Source organism: Schistocerca cancellata, chromosome 3 (assembly GCF_023864275.1).
Source record: "Schistocerca cancellata isolate TAMUIC-IGC-003103 chromosome 3, iqSchCanc2.1, whole genome shotgun sequence".
In the NCBI taxonomy this organism is placed as follows: Eukaryota; Metazoa; Arthropoda; class Insecta; order Orthoptera; family Acrididae; genus Schistocerca; species Schistocerca cancellata.
Window position 1 is genome coordinate 872576145 of NC_064628.1, and position 21002 is coordinate 872597146.

At 39.5% G+C, this 21002-nt stretch overlaps 1 protein-coding gene across 4 annotated transcripts in view; it reads right to left on the minus strand.

Annotated features, from left to right (window-relative positions):
• Positions 1 to 21002, minus strand: part of LOC126175945 (tyrosine-protein phosphatase Lar) — a 546759-nt gene that overhangs the window by 84722 nt on the left and 441035 nt on the right. For all 4 annotated transcript variants that reach the window (XM_049923024.1, XM_049923022.1, XM_049923023.1 and 1 more), the window contains 3 exons: positions 15394 to 15589; positions 2226 to 2359; positions 1439 to 1589 (listed from right to left, as the gene is read on the minus strand). In XM_049923024.1, the coding sequence (XP_049778981.1) occupies positions 1439 to 1589; positions 2226 to 2359; positions 15394 to 15589 (481 nt within the window). The remainder of the gene's footprint in view (positions 1 to 1438; positions 1590 to 2225; positions 2360 to 15393; positions 15590 to 21002) is intronic.

Below are 21002 nucleotides of genomic sequence, written 5' to 3' on the forward strand. Positions count from 1 at the left end.
ATGTAAGGAAAAAGCACTGTCATTTCATATTAGTCTATCTATTTAGTTCCATCTTGGTCCCTGTGTGTCAGACAGATTTCTTTCAGGTATCTATGGTTTAGTTTTAAATTGTAAGTTAAAATGTTCTGTCTGACAACAAAAATTTCACTGTTTCTCCACAATTAATTTCAAGTTTATGGATTTGAAATTCATTAGAACTAGATTCATTTTTGCCTAACAAACACTATTTTACAACAAAATGACATAAAAAATTAAAAAAGTAATTTTAAAAGCAGATGAGAGCAATCAGATTATCCCAAAAAACAAAATGAACTATAGTTTCCATATACTGTTAGAGCTAGGTGTAAGTAATGTCTAATATGGAGTAAGAACAAGAGAGGAAAAAACTGAGCACCCAAAAAAATCATGGTGCATATCCAGCATCTTGCATTTGCCACTGACCATTAAAAAAATGGGTGGTAAATATAAATTTGGTGACTCATGTGCAGTCCACACGCACACTCACGCACTCTCACACTCTTAACGTAAATAGTGTGAGTGAGACTATACGGTAACTTTCAGGAAAGGTGCACTCAAAATGCACAGTGAATATAAACAGTGCAGAACTGGTGCAATGTTGTGACAAATACTGTTAAGAAATAGGCTGTGCTGGAACAGTGAAAATTAAGCCATTGAACAATAATGATAAATAATGAGAACGATAAGTAATAAATAAAGTTTTTGTATATAATATGTGTGATATTTATCAAACATTCCCAATCTGGAAGCATGCAATGCTTGTGATGTTACAATACACATACAAAGTGAATATAAACAGAACCAATCCACTCAGCTAACTGAGTATTACAGTGAATAAAAAGTATTAAGTGCTACAGTGCTACTCATTAAAAATGAGCCATCTGTAATATTTTTCAAATGCTGGCAGAATCTTCCATTGTCAGTCACAATATTGTTTGTTATTACAACTGAATTGGGAAAATGTGTGTCTCAATAGGATTCAAAATTTATCTTCATACAATGAGACGATTTTGAATAAGTAACAGCATATATTTTAAAATATTGATCATCTTACAGATGACTCACTTACGAATAAGAAGTACAGGTGGTAGGCAATGTGTCTTTACTTATGCTTTGCTTGTGGGCTTATACTGCAACAGAATGTGCTGTAATGCATTATGTGCTCTGTATAAAACTTGCTCTGTCTGTATAAACAACAATATACTGAAGTGAGACTGCTCATTTTCAATCTATGTGCAAAACAGTGAATGATACTGGCATTTACAAAAACTTACCTGTGCTTTTTTAAAACTTGTGCACATATGATTTATCTCATAAGAGATATTATTCCAGAATGAAAAGATCTGATCAGCAGGGAGAGGACCTGAAGGTAAATGAGGGGACTTTAAAAGGAACATAGTCTGAGCACTGTGTGGCTTACCATACTGCTTCGTTCTCACTGGTATTGGAGGCGTGGTCGCGCCTTCACCCCTCTGTGAGCGTGCTGCTAGCCACACGTAATACAATGTGTTAGGATACAGCCCAGTTAATGTGAAATTCTCTACCACTGGGATTCGTTTATGATTCCTCTCCTGGAAATAAAACCGAGCAATGAATTAACAACATCAAAGAGGAACATTTCATTCTGTAAGTAACTAGAAAGTAATGCTGGAGGCTGCAATAATCTGGTACAGAAACAAATACCTAAGAAAAGAAAATCTCTGTTTCCAAAATTATAGGTGACAATGTGATAAAGAGATCCACAAACGTGTTGTAGATCCATATTGCGTTATAGATCTAGGTGTATAGAATTCCACTGAAGACTTACTGGAGAAATATAATTCAAGGGATCATATTAAAATACATATGTACAGCAATATAAACACCAAATAATTGAAATAAAAAACTTCCATTGTTCTCTCTCTTTTGATACATTGTTTTAAATGGCAGGTCAGTCTCAATATTATGTTTTACACCCTTGAAATGTTTTGTTCTCTCTTTTTAATCCTGGAAGAAGAACACTTGGGGATTTGTAAACTTAGGATTTTGTTATCTTCTATTGTGTTCTATGCATTGTATTATTTCAGAATGTAAGGCCATTTATATATTACAGACTTATAATCTTCAGCTATAAGGCATATGTTCAAATGTAAAACACCCACGTATTCAGAAGCAACTGTCAATAAACACATATACGATAAAATCAAATCTTTTTGGAATCACCCTACCTTCGCATATGTATCATTCCAGTACAGCTCATAGCTGACGATATTTTCACTCGAATGGGAAGGCTTGCTCCAAAGAAGTGTAACTGATGTTTCTCCAATATCACTCACACGCAGATTGCTAGGCTGACTCGGAACTGAAAATGAAGAAATTCACTTCAGCAATGAGAGCCAGGAGGTATAACTGTCACATACTGACTTACATTTGATGCAGCTTCTTTAAAATATTATATATGAGGGTTGGAGCAAAAGTAATTGCAACTATTATTTTTCTTCCAGCATGTCACAAACTGCTATTTGTCACATGCAAGCTATGCAGGCATAGTGTTGTATTGACAACAGTTGGAACTGTGATTGCTGGTAGTAGCACAGAGTGCACTATGAAAAGAGTTGTGTGGCGAGTGTCATGCGACATGGAAGTACCCTGTGTTGAGTAGTACTCAGTCATTCTCCAAGGGAGAACTCTGAGAGAATTTCACAGTGCAATCATACTGCATGACACCACAAAACCACATGAAGCAGGTTGCTTATGGCAGCAACAGCAGTGCTGGGGATGGGGAGAAGTGAAGCACCCACTGTATTCCCCTGACCTTTCGCCCTGTAACTTTGATGTCATATGAAAGGTAAAGGAAACTATATGGAAGACTACATGGAAGGCAGTTTGTGACACAAGAGGGCACACCCAATGCTGTGCAACAACAGATGACCAAATTCTGACATGGTGCACCAAATGGTTATGCAGATGATTTTAAGTGCTTACCACACAATTGAAGGCATGTGGTAAATATTGCAGGGGACTACTTTGAGGGCCTTTAAATCCAGTTCTGTCAGATCACTTGTATGTGTGCTATGCTGTAATCATTTTGCACCATGAGACTACTAGTATTTTCCTGTACACTGCTGTAATAACTATGTGAGGCACGATGTTCGCATGTTCTTCAATGTCCACACATCTAGTTCCCACATTGTCCTTTCATGTGTATGAGTTGCATTTCCCAATCTGGCTGGTATCTGCTAGTAAACAAAATAGTTGCAATGACTTTTGCCCCAGCCCTCATATTACTTGGCGAAATGCTTACCTTTGCCATAATGGATAAGATACTGTGAATTGGTAAGCACTATGCATGCTTTAACAGCAGTACCTGAATTCTTTTTATTCTTAATACAAATTGAGGTCACCCCTAATATATCCATAATGAGTAAATATACCAAGTTGTGCTTGTCATCAAGTTATAATGGACAATGTGGTGAATTTTGTGATGCACACTAGTAATTTTTAACATTTATAACTCACAAATTATGACAATAACTTTTTTGGAACAATGTACTCTTTGTTTATCATAGGAAACAGCTTCCAAAGAGGACTTCAATTACATAACATATGTGGAATTTGATAAAATAACAAGATAACAGCACCATAAAACCACTGTCTCATCGTCAGGTGAAGAGGTCCCACAAATTTCTGATTTTTCTGCACCAAATACAGCATAAATCAGAAAATAACAAACAATAATTTTATTGGCAAAATATTCATGAGGTAACAAAACAAAAAAATCACAAATCAACTTACAACTTTTACCTACTTTTCTACAAAGTCATCAACATTCTCGACACACTTCTCCCATCATGTTACCAGTTTCATACTGACCTCTTCATTTGGATGGAGTACAGCCATCTGCAGACCACTGATTTCACTTCTGCATCTGTCACAAAGTGTTGGCCAGCCAAGAATTTCTTCTTGGGAGCAAACAGATGAAAACCTTATGGTGCAATGTCTGGAATGTATGGTGGATGCTGGAGTCCCTCCCACCCAAATTTGGCAATTTTCCCACGAACAGGAGCAGCACCATGAGGGTGAGCATTGTCATAAAGAAGTTTGACACCATCAGCATTAATACTGAGGCATCTGTCACGAAGGGCACGATGCAACTTAACTGAAGTTTTAATGTAGGCTGCAGCATTCACAGCAGTTCCATGTTTAGCAAAGTCCATGTCACAAGCACTTTCCTAGCAGACTGAGTCAAAAAAACGGCTCTGAGCACTATGCGACTTAACTTCTGAGGTCATCAGTCGCCTAGAACTTAGAACTAATTAAACCTAACTAACCTAAGGACATCACACACATCCATGCCCGAGGCAGGATTCGAACCTGCGACCGTAGCGGTCGCTCGGCTCCAGACTGTAGCGCCTAGAACCGCACGGCTACTACGGCCGGCAGACTGAGTCACTTTGAATGTTTTTCATACTGGGGAACCAGCATGTTTCCTGCCCATAGAGGTCTGCCTGGTTCAGGCATGTAGTGTACGCCCACGACTCATCACCAGTGACAATTCCTTTCAGAAAGTCATGCACTTTTCTGGTTTAATGCATTAAGTGATCTAAGCTTGTCACCATTCACTGGCCAGGGGAGAAAAAAATTATTGTATGTTACATTCTGATCCTCCCCCATATAATTAAACTCCTTACTCAGGTACAGTTCGTGTCTTTCCCTGTTGATTGAAGCCTACCAGTCTTTATTCTGCTATTTTAGTGATAGACTAGTTGATTGTGAAGTTGTTCAGACTTTTATAATGTTTACGACAGGCCAAAAAGTGAATATGCTTTTCATTTATGGTGAATGTCACCAGACTATCTGAGTAACAATATGGTTGTATGCTGAAAGTTATTTTGACTGTGCCAAACCTTCATGCTCTGTTTTTGAAAATATTACAGACAGATTTCAAGGAACTTGAAGTGTGAAGAATACAATACACCAATGAAAAAGAGCTTTGACTGATGAAAAAAATGGATCTAAGATTATAGCAGCAGCCACATGTCACTACAAGGCAGCTTGACTTTGCTACTGGAATCAAGCATAGGGCAGCTTTGTGAATTCTATATTCCAATGCCATTCACATTCCTCACGTTTTGATCTATCGGCAGCTTCATGGAAATGACTTTTGAAATTGGTTACAGTTCTCCAAATTACATCTACATCTACATCTACATCCATACTCCCCAAGCCACCTGACGGTGTGTGGCAGAGGGTACCTTGGGTACCTCTATCCGTTCTCCTTTCTGTTCCAGTCTCGTATTGTTCACGGAAAGAACGATTGTCAGTATGCCACTGTGTGTGCTCTGATCTCTCTGATTTCATCTTCGTGGTCTCTTCGCGAGATATACGTAGGAGGGAGCAATATACTGCTTGACTCCTCGGTGAAGGTATGTTCTCGGAACTTCAACAAAAGCCCTTACCGAGCTACTGAGCGTCTCGTTTGCAGAGTGTTCCACTGGAGTTTATCTAGCATCTCCATAACGCTTTCATGACTGCTAAATGATCCTGTAACGAAGCGCAATGCTCTTCGTTGGATCTTCTCTATCACCCCTATCTGGTACGGATCCCATCCCGGTGAGCAGTATTCAAGCAGTGGGCAAACAAGTATACTGTAACCTACTTCCTTTGTTTTCAGACTGCATTTCCTTAGGATTCTTCCAATGAATCTCAGCTGGAATCTGCTTTACTGACGATTAATTTTATATGATCATTCCATTTTAAATCACTCCTAATGCCTACTCCCAGACAATTTATGGAATTAACTGCTTCCAGTTGCTGACCTGCTATATTGTAGCTAAATGATAAAGGATCTTTGTTTCTATGTACTCGCAGCACATTAACTTGTCTACATTGAGACTCAATTGCCATTCCCTGCACCATGCGTCAATTCGTTGCAGATCCTCCTGCATTTCAGTACACTTTTCCATTGTTACAACCTCTCAATATACTACAGCATCATCCACAAAAAGCCTCAGTGAACTTCCGATGTTATCCACAAGGTAATTTATATATATTGTGAATAGCAGCAGTCCCATGACACTCCCCTGCGGCACACCTGAAATCACGCTTACTTCGCGAGACTTCTCTCCATTGAGAATGACATGCTGCATTCTGTTATCTAGGAACTCTTCAATCCAAACACACAATTGGCCTGATAGTCCATATGCTCTTACTTCGTTCATTACATGATGGTGGGGAACTGTGTCAAACGCCTTGCGGAAGTCAAGAAACACGGCATCTACCTGGGAACCCGTGTCTATTGCCCTCTGAGCACGAGCTGGGTTTCACACGATCATCTTTTTCGAAACCCATGCTGATTCCTACAGAGTATATTTCTAGTCTCCAGAAAAGTCATTATACTCAAACATAATACGTTTTCCAAAATTCTACAACTGATCAATGTTAGAGATATAGGTCTATAGTTCTGCACATCTGTTCGACACCCCTTCTTGAAAAGGGGGTGGCCTGTGACCTTTTCCAATCTTTTGGAATGCTACGCTCTTCTAGAGACCTACGGTACACTGCGGCAAGAAGGGGGCAAGTTCCTTTGTGTACTCTGTGTAAAATCAAACTGGTATCCCATCAGGTCCAGTGGCCTTTCCTCTTTTGAGCGATTTTAATTGTTTTTCTATCCCTCTGTCATCTATTTCTATATCTACTATTTTGTTATCTGTGTGGCAATCTAGAGAAGGAACTACAGTGCAATCTACTAAACTACAAAGTGATGCATGATTTCTATGCAAGATTTCGTTACTAGAAAAGCATCATTCACAAATCACAGGAAAATTAATATCTGCAATGTGCACTGATGATCATCTGAAAATCCATACTCTCTGAGAGAGAGGGTAAAAAGCAACTCTGTTCTATCAATGTGTGGTGTGATCTTTTCAAGTATCACATAACTGGTTCCAGTTTTATTGACAGGGCTCTAAATAACTGTAAGTATCTATAGTTCCTGTCTGATATGTGGGCACAGTAATTGTAAGACATTTCCCTGTACATTAGGCAATCCATTAGGTATCAAAATGAGAGATATCACAATCAACAACATAGCAAAAGCTAGACTGCCAAAATGCTGACATTCTGGCCTGAGCTGCCGGAGTTGGCAGTTGTGTGTGCATGAGGTGTGCTTCCTTGTCTGAATGAAAGGTGTGTGTTCCTCTTCCTCTTTCTGATGAAGGCTGATGCCAAAACCTTGTATGCAAGTGTCTTACAATTGCACCTGTCTTGAACTTAAGGTGTCATCTTTATAGTTAGTAGCAATCTATTTTTTCCTCCATTGCTGGTATTCCTACCTGCAGTTTCCATTCTTGGACATCCCAACCATTCACACTAATAATTACAGATCACCATAACAAAACATATAAATATCATAGTATCAGTTGTTTGGGAAACCAAAATGGCCTGCACACTAACCAGACTTCTGGAATTTTATATCTGTGAAAAATCGAAACAAGAAATATATGAGGAAACACAGGCATTCCTGAAAATGTGAAATACCGTATAACTGATGGATTGATTTTTTATTGGTCCAGTTTGATCATACTGAATAAATGGTATGAGTGGCATTGTACAGAGTTATATTATACAGTACAAATTGTACAAGTGATAATGTTATAATTCAGCCCTGTCCAGACACAATTCAACATGCAGTACTGACTGTCCAAAATTACTTTACAATATCTAACAATGCTCAAGGTCAACATTTCCAGTCCTTGATATGGCAGTCTTAATAAAAAAAATTGCAAACTGTACCCACATTACATGTTTGCTTATGTTTGGTACAATAAGAGTGTGTTTCTGAGATCTGTTCTCTTGGCAGCAGGACAGTGGTTTGTAGTACTTTTATCTCATTACTATTTGATCAAATTACACACATGGCCTGTCATTGAATCCTACTTCAAAAGCTCTCTCCAGTGCCACAGAAAAAGGAGATAATTCCATTAAGAAATTACAATTGAGAAAAACAAAGTTGGTACGTCATAATCCAGCAATTATAAATATTTAAAAAAAAATTTGAATATGTCATATATATTTCTCACATCATCCTCTATAATTTAGCACAAACCATATCTCAGTATGTTTATTTGTTTTGGATATATTATGAGTGATAGTTGTTCTGTGGCATGACGCAAAGAAGGCACAGCAGTTATGGATTTTAGTGCTCATTTTTCCCGCACGCTGTTCAAGAGTGGAACAGTGCAGAGACAGCTTGAAGGTGGTTCATTGAGCCCTCTGCCAAGCACTTTATTGTGAATAGCAGAGTAATCATGTAGACGTAGATGTAGATGGATGATAGCCTATGCTAGATGCTGTCACAGTGTAACAACTGGCAAACAGAAGAAAGTCAGTGTTTATAGTTATCAAACCAGTAGCAATATATGAACTGTCAAGTTAATTTACGTTATGCCAAATCTGTAAAGAATGGAACTTACCAGGATGAAACTTACACTCAAATTTTCAGAAAAATACCTCCATCATACTGTGCATTTGTGCTTATTTGTTTGTTTGTTTGTTTGTGTGTGTGTTTGTGTGTGTGTGTGTGTGTGTGTGTGTGTGTGAGAGAGAGAGAGAGAGAGAGAGAGAGAGAGAGAGAGAGAGAGATGTCACACACAAGCTGTAGATGTGTGGTTGTTTTTTTATCATCTTTGTTATATATTTATCTTCGGATTATCAGTCATATTGCTTAACTTGTGTGCTGGAAAAGCACAAAGAAAGGTTACAGAAATTTTCAGAACACGAATAAAACAGAAAGGAAGCAAATATTGTGGAAGAAAAGTTGGAGTTCAACCTCCCATTCCTTACAGTAATAAGGTTCTTACATGTTATATGTCTGTTCTATAAGTGTTTACTATCTATTTTGTTTGAGGTATCTGGTAAACTAGACAGTGGAGTGCAGCCACTGGCAGATGTCAAAACTGTAAGGGCAGTGGCTGTGCAACCCCACTGCCAGCTGCTGCCCATCGGTGTACATAGGCATTCTAAATATTATGTTGGAGAAACTGATACACTTCAATGACATGGTTAGTTGAGGAACTCTGTTTTAGTTTTGTACTAGTTGACTATAGGTCATTTTATATTGTATGGGTTATGTTATCACTCTGAGAATGCATGCAACCTTTGTAGCACAGACTTCAAATTTGTAATTCCGAAAAAGTAGAGGAATACACTAAATTTGTATGTTGGCTCATTTCTCAAATATTAACTTTTTATTTGTATGAAAGTGAATTTAAAATATTTAAATATGGGCAAGAAGAAAACTTATGAGAAATGAACAGTACTTATCAAAATGAGACTGGAAGCTCTTCAAGACTAGTGGATTCATAAACATCAAGGTATGATATAACAGGAGTTGGAAGTTTATGGTGTCCAGGAAGCATTGATACACAAAGCAGTCAATCCATAATGCTTGCAAAACGAATTATTAATATTTTCTCTGTCATAAAATATGAAAATAACAGTGTTTGTTTTACACATAGTGTTTATAAAATACATTTTAAATATGATATAAATGGATAGATAAAAAATCTAATCGCCAAGTGGTGGCACGGGAACACACATACACAAGGATTTAACTTTTACAAGCTTTCAGAGCCACTGGCTCCTTCTTCTGGCAGAAGATTTGAAGTGGAAGGAAGAGGGATGAAGGAAAAGGACTGGAGAGATTTAGGGGAAGGGGTACAGTTCAGAAAAGTCACCCAGAACCCCAGGTCAGGGGAGACTTACTGGACGGGATGAGAAGGAAAGACTGATTTTTGGGGACTGCACCAGATGAGATTTGAAAACCTGAGAGCTTGAAGGTGGAAGACAGGGTAATATCCATGACAGAGATTACTGCTAAACCATCGAGCATAAGTTAATAAGAGTGAAAAGCTAAATGCATTGTATGTAACAGAGGTGGGATGGGAGAAGGTGAAAAACAGACAAATCAGAAAATGAAAGATGTAGGAATCTAAAATAGGGTGAAGAAAGGAGTAGCTGCTGTGAATACATGCTGAGATGGAAGGAATTAACATAAATTAAGGCCAGGTGGGTGGCGAGAAGCAAGGACATGTTGCAGTGCTAGTTCCCACCTGTGGAGTTCTGAGAAACTGGTGTCTGGGGGAAGAATACAGATGGCACATGTGGTGAAACAGGAACTGAGGTCATGACTGTAACGCTGTATAGCATGCTCTGCAACAGGATATCTTGTGTTGCCTGTATACACCCTCTGCCCATGCCCACTCATCCTGACTGATAACTGGGTGGTAGTCATGCCAATGTAAAAGGCCGAGCAGTGTTTACATAACAGCTGGAATATAACTTGTGTCATCCAGAGGTGGCTCTCCCTTTGATAGTATGTGTTTTGCCAGTTACAGGGCTGGAATAAGTGGTGGTAGGAGGATGCATAGGGAAAGTCTTGCAGTGGGGATGGTCGCAGGAGTAGCAGCCATAGGGTAGGGAGATAGGTGCAGAAGGAGCATAGGGTCTGATGAGGATATTGCGGAGATTGGGAGGGTGACGAAAAGCTATTCTAGGTGTGGTGGGCAAAATCTCAAACAGAATGGATCTCATTCCAGGGCATGATTTTATGAAGTCATGGCCTTGTTGAAGTAGCTGACTTTTACAGTCAAGACCAGGATAATACTGGGTGAGAAGTGGTGTGCTCTGAAGTTGTTTTTTGGGGGGATCAGCAGTACCAGGATTGGATGTGATGGCCCAGGAAATCTGCTTTTGAACTGGGCTGTTGGGATAATTATGTCCAGTGAAGGCTCAAGTGAGGTTGGTGATGTATTGCTGTAAAGAGTCTGCATCTGAACAAATATGTTTGCCTTGAATGACAAGGCTGTATGGGAGGGAACGTTTGACATGGAAAGGGCAGCAACTGTCAGTTTGTAAGTACTGTTGTTTGTTAGTAGGCTTCATGTGGACAGAAGTGTGTAGCTGGCCTCAGGTGAGGATGAGATTAACATCAAGGAAAGTGGCATGGGATTCAGAATAGGACCACGTGAAATTTAATTAGGAGAAGATATTTAAGAGATTCCAGGAATTTTAACATGTCAGCCTCACCATGAGTCCATATAGAAAAAAGATGTCATCAATGTATCTAAATCAAACCAGGCTTATGGATCCCAGGAAAGTCCCCTCCAAGCAACCCGTGAAAAGGTTAGCATAGGAAGGAACCATCCTGGTTCCCATGGCTATACCCCTGATCTGATTTGTATGTCGGCTCCTCGAAGGTGAAGTATATGAGCAAGAAGGATGTCATGGGCTTGAAATCAGGTGGGCATTGACTGAGAAAATTGCAACAGCATACAGACTATGTACATGGGGGATGTTGGTGTAGAGGGAGATGGCATCAATGGTGACAAGCAAGTATGTAGTGTGAGTGGGACGGGCACATATTTCAGATGATCTAGGAAATGGTTGTTATCTTTAATATAGGAGGAAAGTCTTTGTACTATGGGTTGCAGGTGTCGATCAACTAAGGCAGATATACGTTCGGTGGGTGCTTTGACGGCCAGGATGATTGGGTAAAAGGTGAGGGTGCATGGTTTGGGTGGGATAAGAAGTTCTATGGATTGAGATGTAAGTTCTTGTGAGGGGCCTGAGGTTTCTAGGAAGGACTGCAGGGCAGTTTGAATCACAGGGACGAGATCTTGATGGCAGATGCTGTAAGTATAAGTGTCAGACAGCTGTCGTAGACCTTCGCCAACACACTCCTATTGGTCAAGTACCACAGTGGTAGATCCTTTGTCTGTTGGGAGGATGATGATGAAGTCATCAACTTCTAGGGAATATAGAGCCTGGAGTTCTGCAGAGGACAGGTTAGGGTCATGTTGTAAGGACCCGAGGAAAGGTTATGAAGCAATGCTGGATGTAAGGAATTCTATTTTTTGCTGCCCCCACCCCACCTCTGATACATACAATGCATTTAGCTTTTCACTCTTACTAACTTGTGCACAACATTTTAGTAGTAATCTCTATCTTGCATATTATCCTGTCTTTTACCTTTAAGCTATCAGGTTTTCAGATCTCATCCAGTACAGTCCCCAACAATCAGTCTTTCCTTCTCATCCCATCCAGTAAGTCTCCCCTGACCCAGGGTTCTGGGTGACTTTTCTGAACTGTACCCCTTCCCCTAAATCTCTCCAGTCCTTTTCCTTCATCCCTCTTCCTTCCACTTCAATTCTTCTGCCAGAAGAAGGAGCCAGTGGCTCTGAAAGCTTGTAAAAGTTAAATCCTTTTGTGTGTGTGTTCCATTGCCACTGCTTGGTGGGTAGATTTTGTATCTATCCCTTTATATTATATTATCAATAATTGATTATTTTTGTTGTTATTTTAAATATGGTGTAATTCAGGGGTGCCCATACAATAGTTTAGGGTTAGGTTAGTGTTGTTTAACGTCCCGTCGACAACGAGGTCATTAGAGACGGAGCGCAAGCTCGGGTTAGGGAAGGATGGGGAAGGAAATCGGCCGTGCCCTTTCAAAGGAACCATCCCGGCATTTCCCTGAAACGATTTAGGGAAATCACGGAAAACCTAAATCAGGATGGCTGGAGACGGGATTGAACCGTCGTCCTCCCGAATGCGAGTCCAGTGTGCTAACCACTGCGCCACCTCGCTCGGTCTACAATAGTTTGCAGGGATGTGCTAGACCTGGAGGTATGGAGTACTTTTAATATTTTAGAAGATAAATGGTGACTTGTAAGTAGCCAAAAAAGAAGTTCCAGCTCTGACCCTACTAAAAACCTGTTTAATACCACCTTTTAAATCATTTTAGTGAAAGAAAAACACCTGACTACACTACATTTTTTCCTTTCCCTAAGAGACAGGGACCCAGGTCCAGACATGGGTGCCCTTACTGTAATTGGATGGATGAAAAAAATCTGCCCACCATGTAGTGGCAGGATAAAACATCTAAAAGTTAAGTAAAAGTGTAAGCTTTCTGAGTCAGTAGCTCCTTCTTCTGACAGAATGGTTGAAGGCAAAGGAAGAGGGATGAAGAGGAAGCACTGGCAATGTTTAAGGTCCCTGTACACAATCAAACGTGTTTGACAGAATTGCCCGTATCTAGCCACGGATTTGCCAAGCAAACTCATACACATTCAAACAGCATTTGTCAATCTAACCTCACTTTGAAGCAGATTCTGTCTGTCTTCGTAAGTATTTTGACAGTAGTAGGACTGGTCACAAATGCAGACAGACCAGTCCTGGGATTGACTTTGGCATTGTGTTTAAAGAATAAGAAGAAGAAGAATGGCTTAAAATGAGAGATTTGTCCATGAATATGTGCTAAAGGAAACATTACCCTCAGAACTTAATGATTACATCAACTTTCTTTGAATGGATAATGATTATTTTTTTTAATTTGTTAAGGCCCTCTTAAACGAGCAAACTTGTTTGCAGAATTGACTCTTACCCAGCCATGGATGTGTCAAACAAGCCTGTACATTTAAAGCCTGTCAATTTTACCTTACTTTTGAACAGAAGCTTTTTACATGTGCTGTATTTTGGCACTAGTGTGAATGGCTACAAACGCAGATAAAGCATTTTTGGAGCACAGAGAGCTGCATCAAACCACTCTTTGGACTGAAGACCACAAAAAACAACACTGACTCTGGCACTGAATTTAAAGAAGAAGAAAACAAGACACTGGTCCATGGAATGGTTTCAAACGAGAGAGAAATATACAACTGAAAACTTGTTAGTCGGAATGTTACATTCAGAACCTGATGATTACATCAACTTTCCTCAGATGGACAGTGAAACATTCAATAACTTGTTTAGCATTACTTTGCTCTTGCATTGATAAAGAAGACACAAGTTTTCAGAAATTTATTCTCTTCTACTTATTCCTCTAAGACAGTTCATTATAATACCACAACGTAGGAACATATAGCCCACATCATCCATGGAAGAACCAGAGGACTTTGATTTCTTTTATTTCATTCCACTTCCACTTGTATGTGACTTTATGCATAAATACTGATTCTGTTCATAAGCTTTTCATGTGTAATATGTGGCTGGGAAAGATGCTACACCTCTACCATTTTGGTAACTGTCAGTGCTATTTTGTTTTTGTACTTGAATGCAGTTTTTGTGGTTGTGAAAACCCACAATATAATGAGATAAATTGTAATAAAACAATTTTTCACTAAACATATGTGGCAGAACATCATTACAAATAATGTCTGGCATCTTGTCAAAATTTCCATCAATCAAAATTTCTGGCAAACGCTTCAAACATGATATATGCTTGACAAAAACATCAAAAAGCACTGTACATGGTCAAGTATTTGGCAAGCATAGTTAAGTTTTACAAAATGTTTGACACTTTATGGGGAGGCTTTAGGAAATGGGGAGAGTTCAGAAAAGTCACCCAGAGTCCCACAGGGGAGACTTACCGGATGGGATGAGGAGGACAGACTGATTCAGTCTTCCCCTGCTGCTGCTTGGTGAGTAGATTTGTTATCTATCTAATTACATTATATTTTAAAAAACTGATTATTTTCATAGATATTTTAAGTATAGTGTAATACAATTTTTACTAAAGATATCAGAAAACATAAACTACTGAAAAAATTATGTTTATCCTTGTAAAAGAATGCATCTACTTTTACAACAATAATATGGAGTTTTTTAGTAAAATTCTTACGGGTTTGGGACAACATCAATATGTGAAAAAACTACTTAATTTTCAACTATTACCACTGGCAGTCTTCATCAAGGTCAGATGAAGCATCACAGTAGTTTTATCACATCGTCATGTGGTCACACACCCAAATGAGTTTTATTGAAACAGACTCCACCTGTGAAAGCCTACACTTTCATAATATAAGGAAACTAGAACAAAATGTAGTCTTCTCTTCTGGAGTTCTAGGTACATCTTCACTATATATACCCATTAATGAAGTTTGTAGCAAACAATGCAAAGTTTGAAAATAAGTACTGATATCCATATCTATAAATGTCCAACAGGAAGCAAAGAAAATTTTAAATTTAACTTTTCAATGACTTCTTCTCTGAAGATGAATTTTGAATAAAAATCAGTAGCATGTATTGTGTACAACAAAAAGATGTTTACTGTTGTTGTCAGATTTAAGTATCTTTTACTACAAACATAAGTAATGTCAAAGACCGATATGCTTCATTTTTATTAAATTTAAGCCACTGTCTTATTTTGTAATCTGTAAGTGATCAGTAGATACTCATGCACACAACAAATCTGTAGTCTGTAAATGAACTCATTTAGAGCATTACATACAAATCATGCTAATGTTCAATGGAACATGTTATCAGGATGAAACACTTCACACAAAAATAATATAAAACAGTTGTAATATCTAAAATGTAAAATTGCTGGTATATTCTTACCTCCCTGTTGTGTCTTAACCAACACTGGAGCAGAAAGTGGTCCAGGACCAACACTTGTGAATGCTTGCACACGGATAGTGTAGATTGTATGTGAGATGAGATCACTGATTGTTGTCAACTGGTTGTTGTCCACCAATTGTGACTGCCAGGATGCCATTGGCTGATTTGGTGTTGTTGTATAGTAAACCTTATAACCCTATGGAACACAACAAAATAGTCTCTGTTTATGAGTCAGTTTTCAATGAATTACTCTCACAAGCTTGGACAGTGAAGGACAGCCATTCATGTCATTTATTTTCATTGCTGACAGATTCCAATTATAAAAATTAATTTTAGCATATCACTAAGCTAAAATATAAACACCACATATAAAATATCCTCACACACCTCTAATCCTCCAACCTACACCTACCTGGACTGGAACAGCTGTACCACATCCTTTGTCAGGGCTTTGATTATCTATCAACACACCCTAAAATAAGGGGCATCATACACAAGATCCTTCTCACCCCTCCTAAAGTGGTGTTCTGTTACCCACCCAACCTCCATATCCTAGTTCATCTCTAGGCCACTCTAATTACCCAATCCCTTGCCACAGGGGCCATGTACCTTGGAAGACCAAGGTGCAGGACCTGCCCAATCCACTCACCCAGCACTTCCTGCCCCAGCCCTGTCACATGCTTATCCTACTCCACCAGATGCTGGGCCACCCATGAAAGCACCCATGTCATATACCAGGCCTGCTGCAATCACTGCTCAGCTTTTTATATTGTTATGAGTACCAACCAGCTGTCTACTAGGATGAATGGCCACCAGCAAACTGTGGCCAAGAGCAGAGTGTATCATTCTGCGGCACAACATGCACTTGAACACACTTGAGTTCACTGGCTGCTTCATACTGAGTGAGATGGTGCAGTGGATAGCACATTGGACTCGCATTTGGAAAGACGACAGTTCAATCCCGTGTCCGGCCATCCTGATTTAGGTTTTGCATGATTTCCCTAAATCACTTAAGGCAAATGCCGAGATGGCTCATTTGAAAGGGCATGGCTGACTTCCTTCTCCATCCTTTCCTAATCCGATGAGACCTTGCTGTCTGGTCTCTTCCCCCAAATTAACCCCCCCCCCCCCCCCCCCCACAACTCTGGACAACCAGCTGCTTCACAACCTATACCATCCGGACCTTCCTCTCCACGACCAGCTTTCCTGAGCTGCACAGATGGGAGTTATCCTTAGACCACATTCTCTGCTCCCAAAACCATACCAGCCTCAACCTACATTGTCCCCACACTCTCCACCCAACTGTTTCTGCCCCTCTGTCCTATCATCCTCCTCATCCCCTCACCCACACTGTGAGCTGTTCTCTGCCAATGCAGTTAACAGTCTCTTCATCTTCCCTACTCCTCTCCTTCCTACTCCCTGTTCTCCCCCCCCCCCCCCCTCCGTCTCCCACAGCCTTCCAACACTGTACCTAGCAGCCCTGACCTGCCAACTCTAGTCCTTGCACGTTCCACCAGACACTGCTGTTTCCTCTTCTCTGACCAATATCCTGCTGTCCTTCTCCCTTCCCTGGTCCACTCCAGAGTGTTGCTCCCATTTGATGCATTTCAGTTGCATTCTTGTCAGAGCAGCCGGACACAGTGGACATATGTGTGTGAGGTGTGCTTGCTTGGGCGAAAGTGTATGTGTTTTTCTTTCCTGAAGAAGACTTTGGTTGAAAGCTAAATGTATACCAGTCTTTTCATTGTGCCTGTCTGCAACTCAATGTATCATCTTTATGGCAAGCAGCAATCACACTTTTCATAACACTGATGATATTCCAGCTTGGACTTTCCATTGTTTAATCTAAAATAACTTACTACAGCCAATAAGTGGTAAATATTATTATTATTATTATTATTATAATTATTATTATTATTCACTTGAAAATTAAGTAGTGTGTATGCACACAAGAAAGTTTCTCACAGTGAAAATATTTCATGCTCTCCTCTTCTTTCTGAATATACACGGTTTAAATGCTTGGCAAACAAAAACATAAAGCCACACTCTGTGGATTTTATTTATTACTGAATGTAACTTGTAATGGTCACCCAGTGTTATATTATTTCAGTTTTGATATGTAAATGTATGACAATCAACTCAAATCCACAAAAGTGGTTCATTGAAATGGGCTCTTATGATGCTGGCCATCATCTGAATCAATTTATTACTCAACAAAGTGAAGTGGTACTGTTGCCACAGTGGCAGCACTGTTGTGTTAATGCCCAAGAAAGATGGAGGGGGGAAGCAGAGCAGTAGGTACTGGCAGACACTCCTGTGTTCTAATGTGATGTTCAGTGTCATGTTCATTCGTTAAGCCTGTATCTATTTTGTTGACCCAATCAAACATCACTTTGCAAGTGCCACTTGTCTAAAAGAAATGGAGTATATAAATGTGCTGTTCCAATTTAGTTAACACTGTGAAGCAAGATTATCAGTGTCTTTGTAGTATTTTTATTTAATAGAAAGAGGAGGCAATTGAAAAAGTGATGTTTAAAATTTTTTATCTGTATTACTCCTGCCAAATCATGCACATTATGGAAAATAACTGCCCAGTGATCACTGGTTGAACATTATTGCAATCAAACATTTTGGGAACTACTAAATGGGTAATCAACATAAAGAATGTGAGTCATGCTCTAGACTTTTGAGTATAAAGACAAATTGGTTCTCCTGACGAGTGGTGTAGCACAGGGGAATGAAACATGTACCTGAAAAGCAAGAAGTTGTTTGATTGAATCACATCAGGTGCTCTGAAATTTTTGTTTTTAAATCTGTATGAAAATTACTTTATTCATTATTTTTATTTAATAAGCTGTATTTGTTTTATTTCTAATCCTTTGCCATGTGTTTTTAATCATCATATAGATTTTTTTATTTTCCCACCACCTTATGGATAGTTTCAAAGAACTTATTCTCCACTGCCCTCCCTTACTGAGTTGCCAAATGTTTTGTCACCAGCAAATGACTGTGGATGAGGGCATTTGCAGCAAGAAAAAGAGGATATAATAATTTGCAAAGTAGCCAACTACGAAGGATAATATGGTTGCCTGCAATTAGTGTTGTTTTGTTAGTTTTGAAAATATTTCAGCATTTGTATATATCTGATTGTCAAAGAAAGATAAAAATGTGCCAGCCCACAGGGATATATTTGATGCTCACCATCCATGTTTGCACAGCAACATAACAATGTGCACTACTTTGATTGGAGTGAGACTGTAGCTATCCACGTGACTAAGTTAGTTCCTGCTATTGTCACATTAGCATTTCCCCTTGCTGGGTAATACATAACATGTGCTTCCTTTGTAAGTCAATGTTTATTACCGTATTTACTCGAATCTAAGCCGCACTTTTTTCCAGTTTTTGTAATCCAAAAAGCCGCCTGCAGCTTAGAATCGAGTGCAAAGCAAGTGGAATTTCTGAAAAATGTTGGTAGGTGCCGCCACAACTAACTTCTGCCGTCGAATATATGTAGCGCTACACAGGCATGCTTTGTAGGCACAAAGATAAATACTGGCGCCAAAACCTCCGCATCAGTAAATAAATTTAAAAAAAAAAAGGTGGAAGACGAGCTTTTTTTCTCCGCCCTGAGTTTCGACCACTGCATTTTCATACATTATCCAATGAAGTAAATACAAATTCCATATTGTTCATCTTCGAATGTAGCAGAATTTCAATGTACTGCGAAAATCCGACATGCAAGACTGTTTGGGATGTTTGTCAATATGGCCAACTCTACTTTCTGAATTTTTTCCTGCCTGTGAGAAGAGATGGTTGCTAATAGGAACCTGATGAAATGTGAATCACACGCAGTATTCTCTTCACCATAAGAATAATACGAATATCAACATTTTGTCATGTATTCTTTCGTGTTTGCTGCTATCTCATTTAAATCCTGCCTGCCTAATAAACTACGAAACTAGAGTGAGACAACAGCAAACGCGGAAGAATATACGTATTCTGTCATGTTTTTATTCATATTATTCTTATGCCTAATAGTGATACAGTCAGAAATGAAGCACGGCAACTGACTAGATTTTTAATTCTAAGATGACTCTAATTTCTGTGCAGAATTTGATGTACTAAAGAAGCGGCCGCAAAGATTTTCAAACGGAGAAACATTTTCGCCTAACTCTCGTTCAGAACGTGTTCTATCATATGCAGTCTATTATTTGGTTCTTGTTGATCATTATCAAAGAAAGCAGCAGTGTAGGTAACAACAAATAGCAGTCTCTTGCCATTGTTTCGCTAATGAGACGATTACTCTCTCTTTTTTTTAAATTGTAAGCGGCGGTAGCGCGCACAAAAGCAAGCCATGCCGCGAGCGGCGACAGGCCGTAAACACGCACTATCAGAATGCGACAAACAATGCGTGACACAGTACAGTAATGCATTTTCAGCTTAGAGTGACACAAACACATATAACAAAGAAAACAGCACTTATCAGATCAAAGCTAAATAAGCAATCGATTCAAACCAGACGAAGCACGTGAAAAAGGAAGGGTACCCGTATAAATACGGATGGAGCGCCTGACACATAGCAATGGCTACCTGGTAAAGCTTAACTGCTAAGCTTACGACTCGAACCAAACTACTGTAGCTGTATCGTCATTCATTCGACCTAAATTGTGTCTCATATTACAATGGACCAACTTTGTTTCGATTTGGAGGTGCGGCCTAAAACTTTACTCTTCCCTTGAATTTCGAGTCTCAAATTTCCGGTGCGGCTTAGATTCGGGAATTTTTTTTCCCTTTATTTCGGGTCTCATTTTTCAGGTGCGGCTTAAGATTCGAGTGTGGCTTAGATTCGAGTAAATAAGGTAGTCATGTTTATACAGTGTGCTAATACATAAAAATTATGAACTATGGACAATCTCCCATGCCTTCTCTCTCCAGTCACCCACTACCTCCCAAAGTCCCACCGTCCAGCCACAAAGGAGCACTACCCTCATGACTCAGTATCACCCATGACTGGAACAATTGAATCACATTCTCCAGTAGTGTTTTGACTACCTCTTATTGTGCCCTGAAATGAGGAATATCCTACCCTTGCTGTCCCTCCCACAGTGGTACTCCACCACCCACCAAACCCACACAACATCCTCATCAATCGCTGCCCCACCCCTGCTTCCAATCCCTTGTCTCGTGGCTCATACCTACCTAACAGGCCTACACGCAAGACCTGTCCCATACATCTCCCACCACCACTGCTTGAGTCCAGTCACAAGCAGTCATGTAATCTACAAGCTAAACTGCAATCATTGTGCTGCATTCTATGTGGTCATGATAGCCAACAAGCTGTCAGTCTGCATGGTCTCAGAAATAAAAAGTACTGGATTCCATATAAATGAAAGATCATGACCCCTCCACCTAGATTGCTTGTCCCATAATACACATTGCTCACAGTCCGGCCTCATTGGCCAGAGACTGTGGTAATGTGTGTGAGTTGTGTTTGTGTGAATGTGTGTGTATGTCTACTTTAGAAGACTGCCTTGTTGGCAGAAAGCTCACTTTTTTAGCAGTTGTGCCTGTCTGCAACTCAATATCTCCACTACATGGTGAGTAGCACT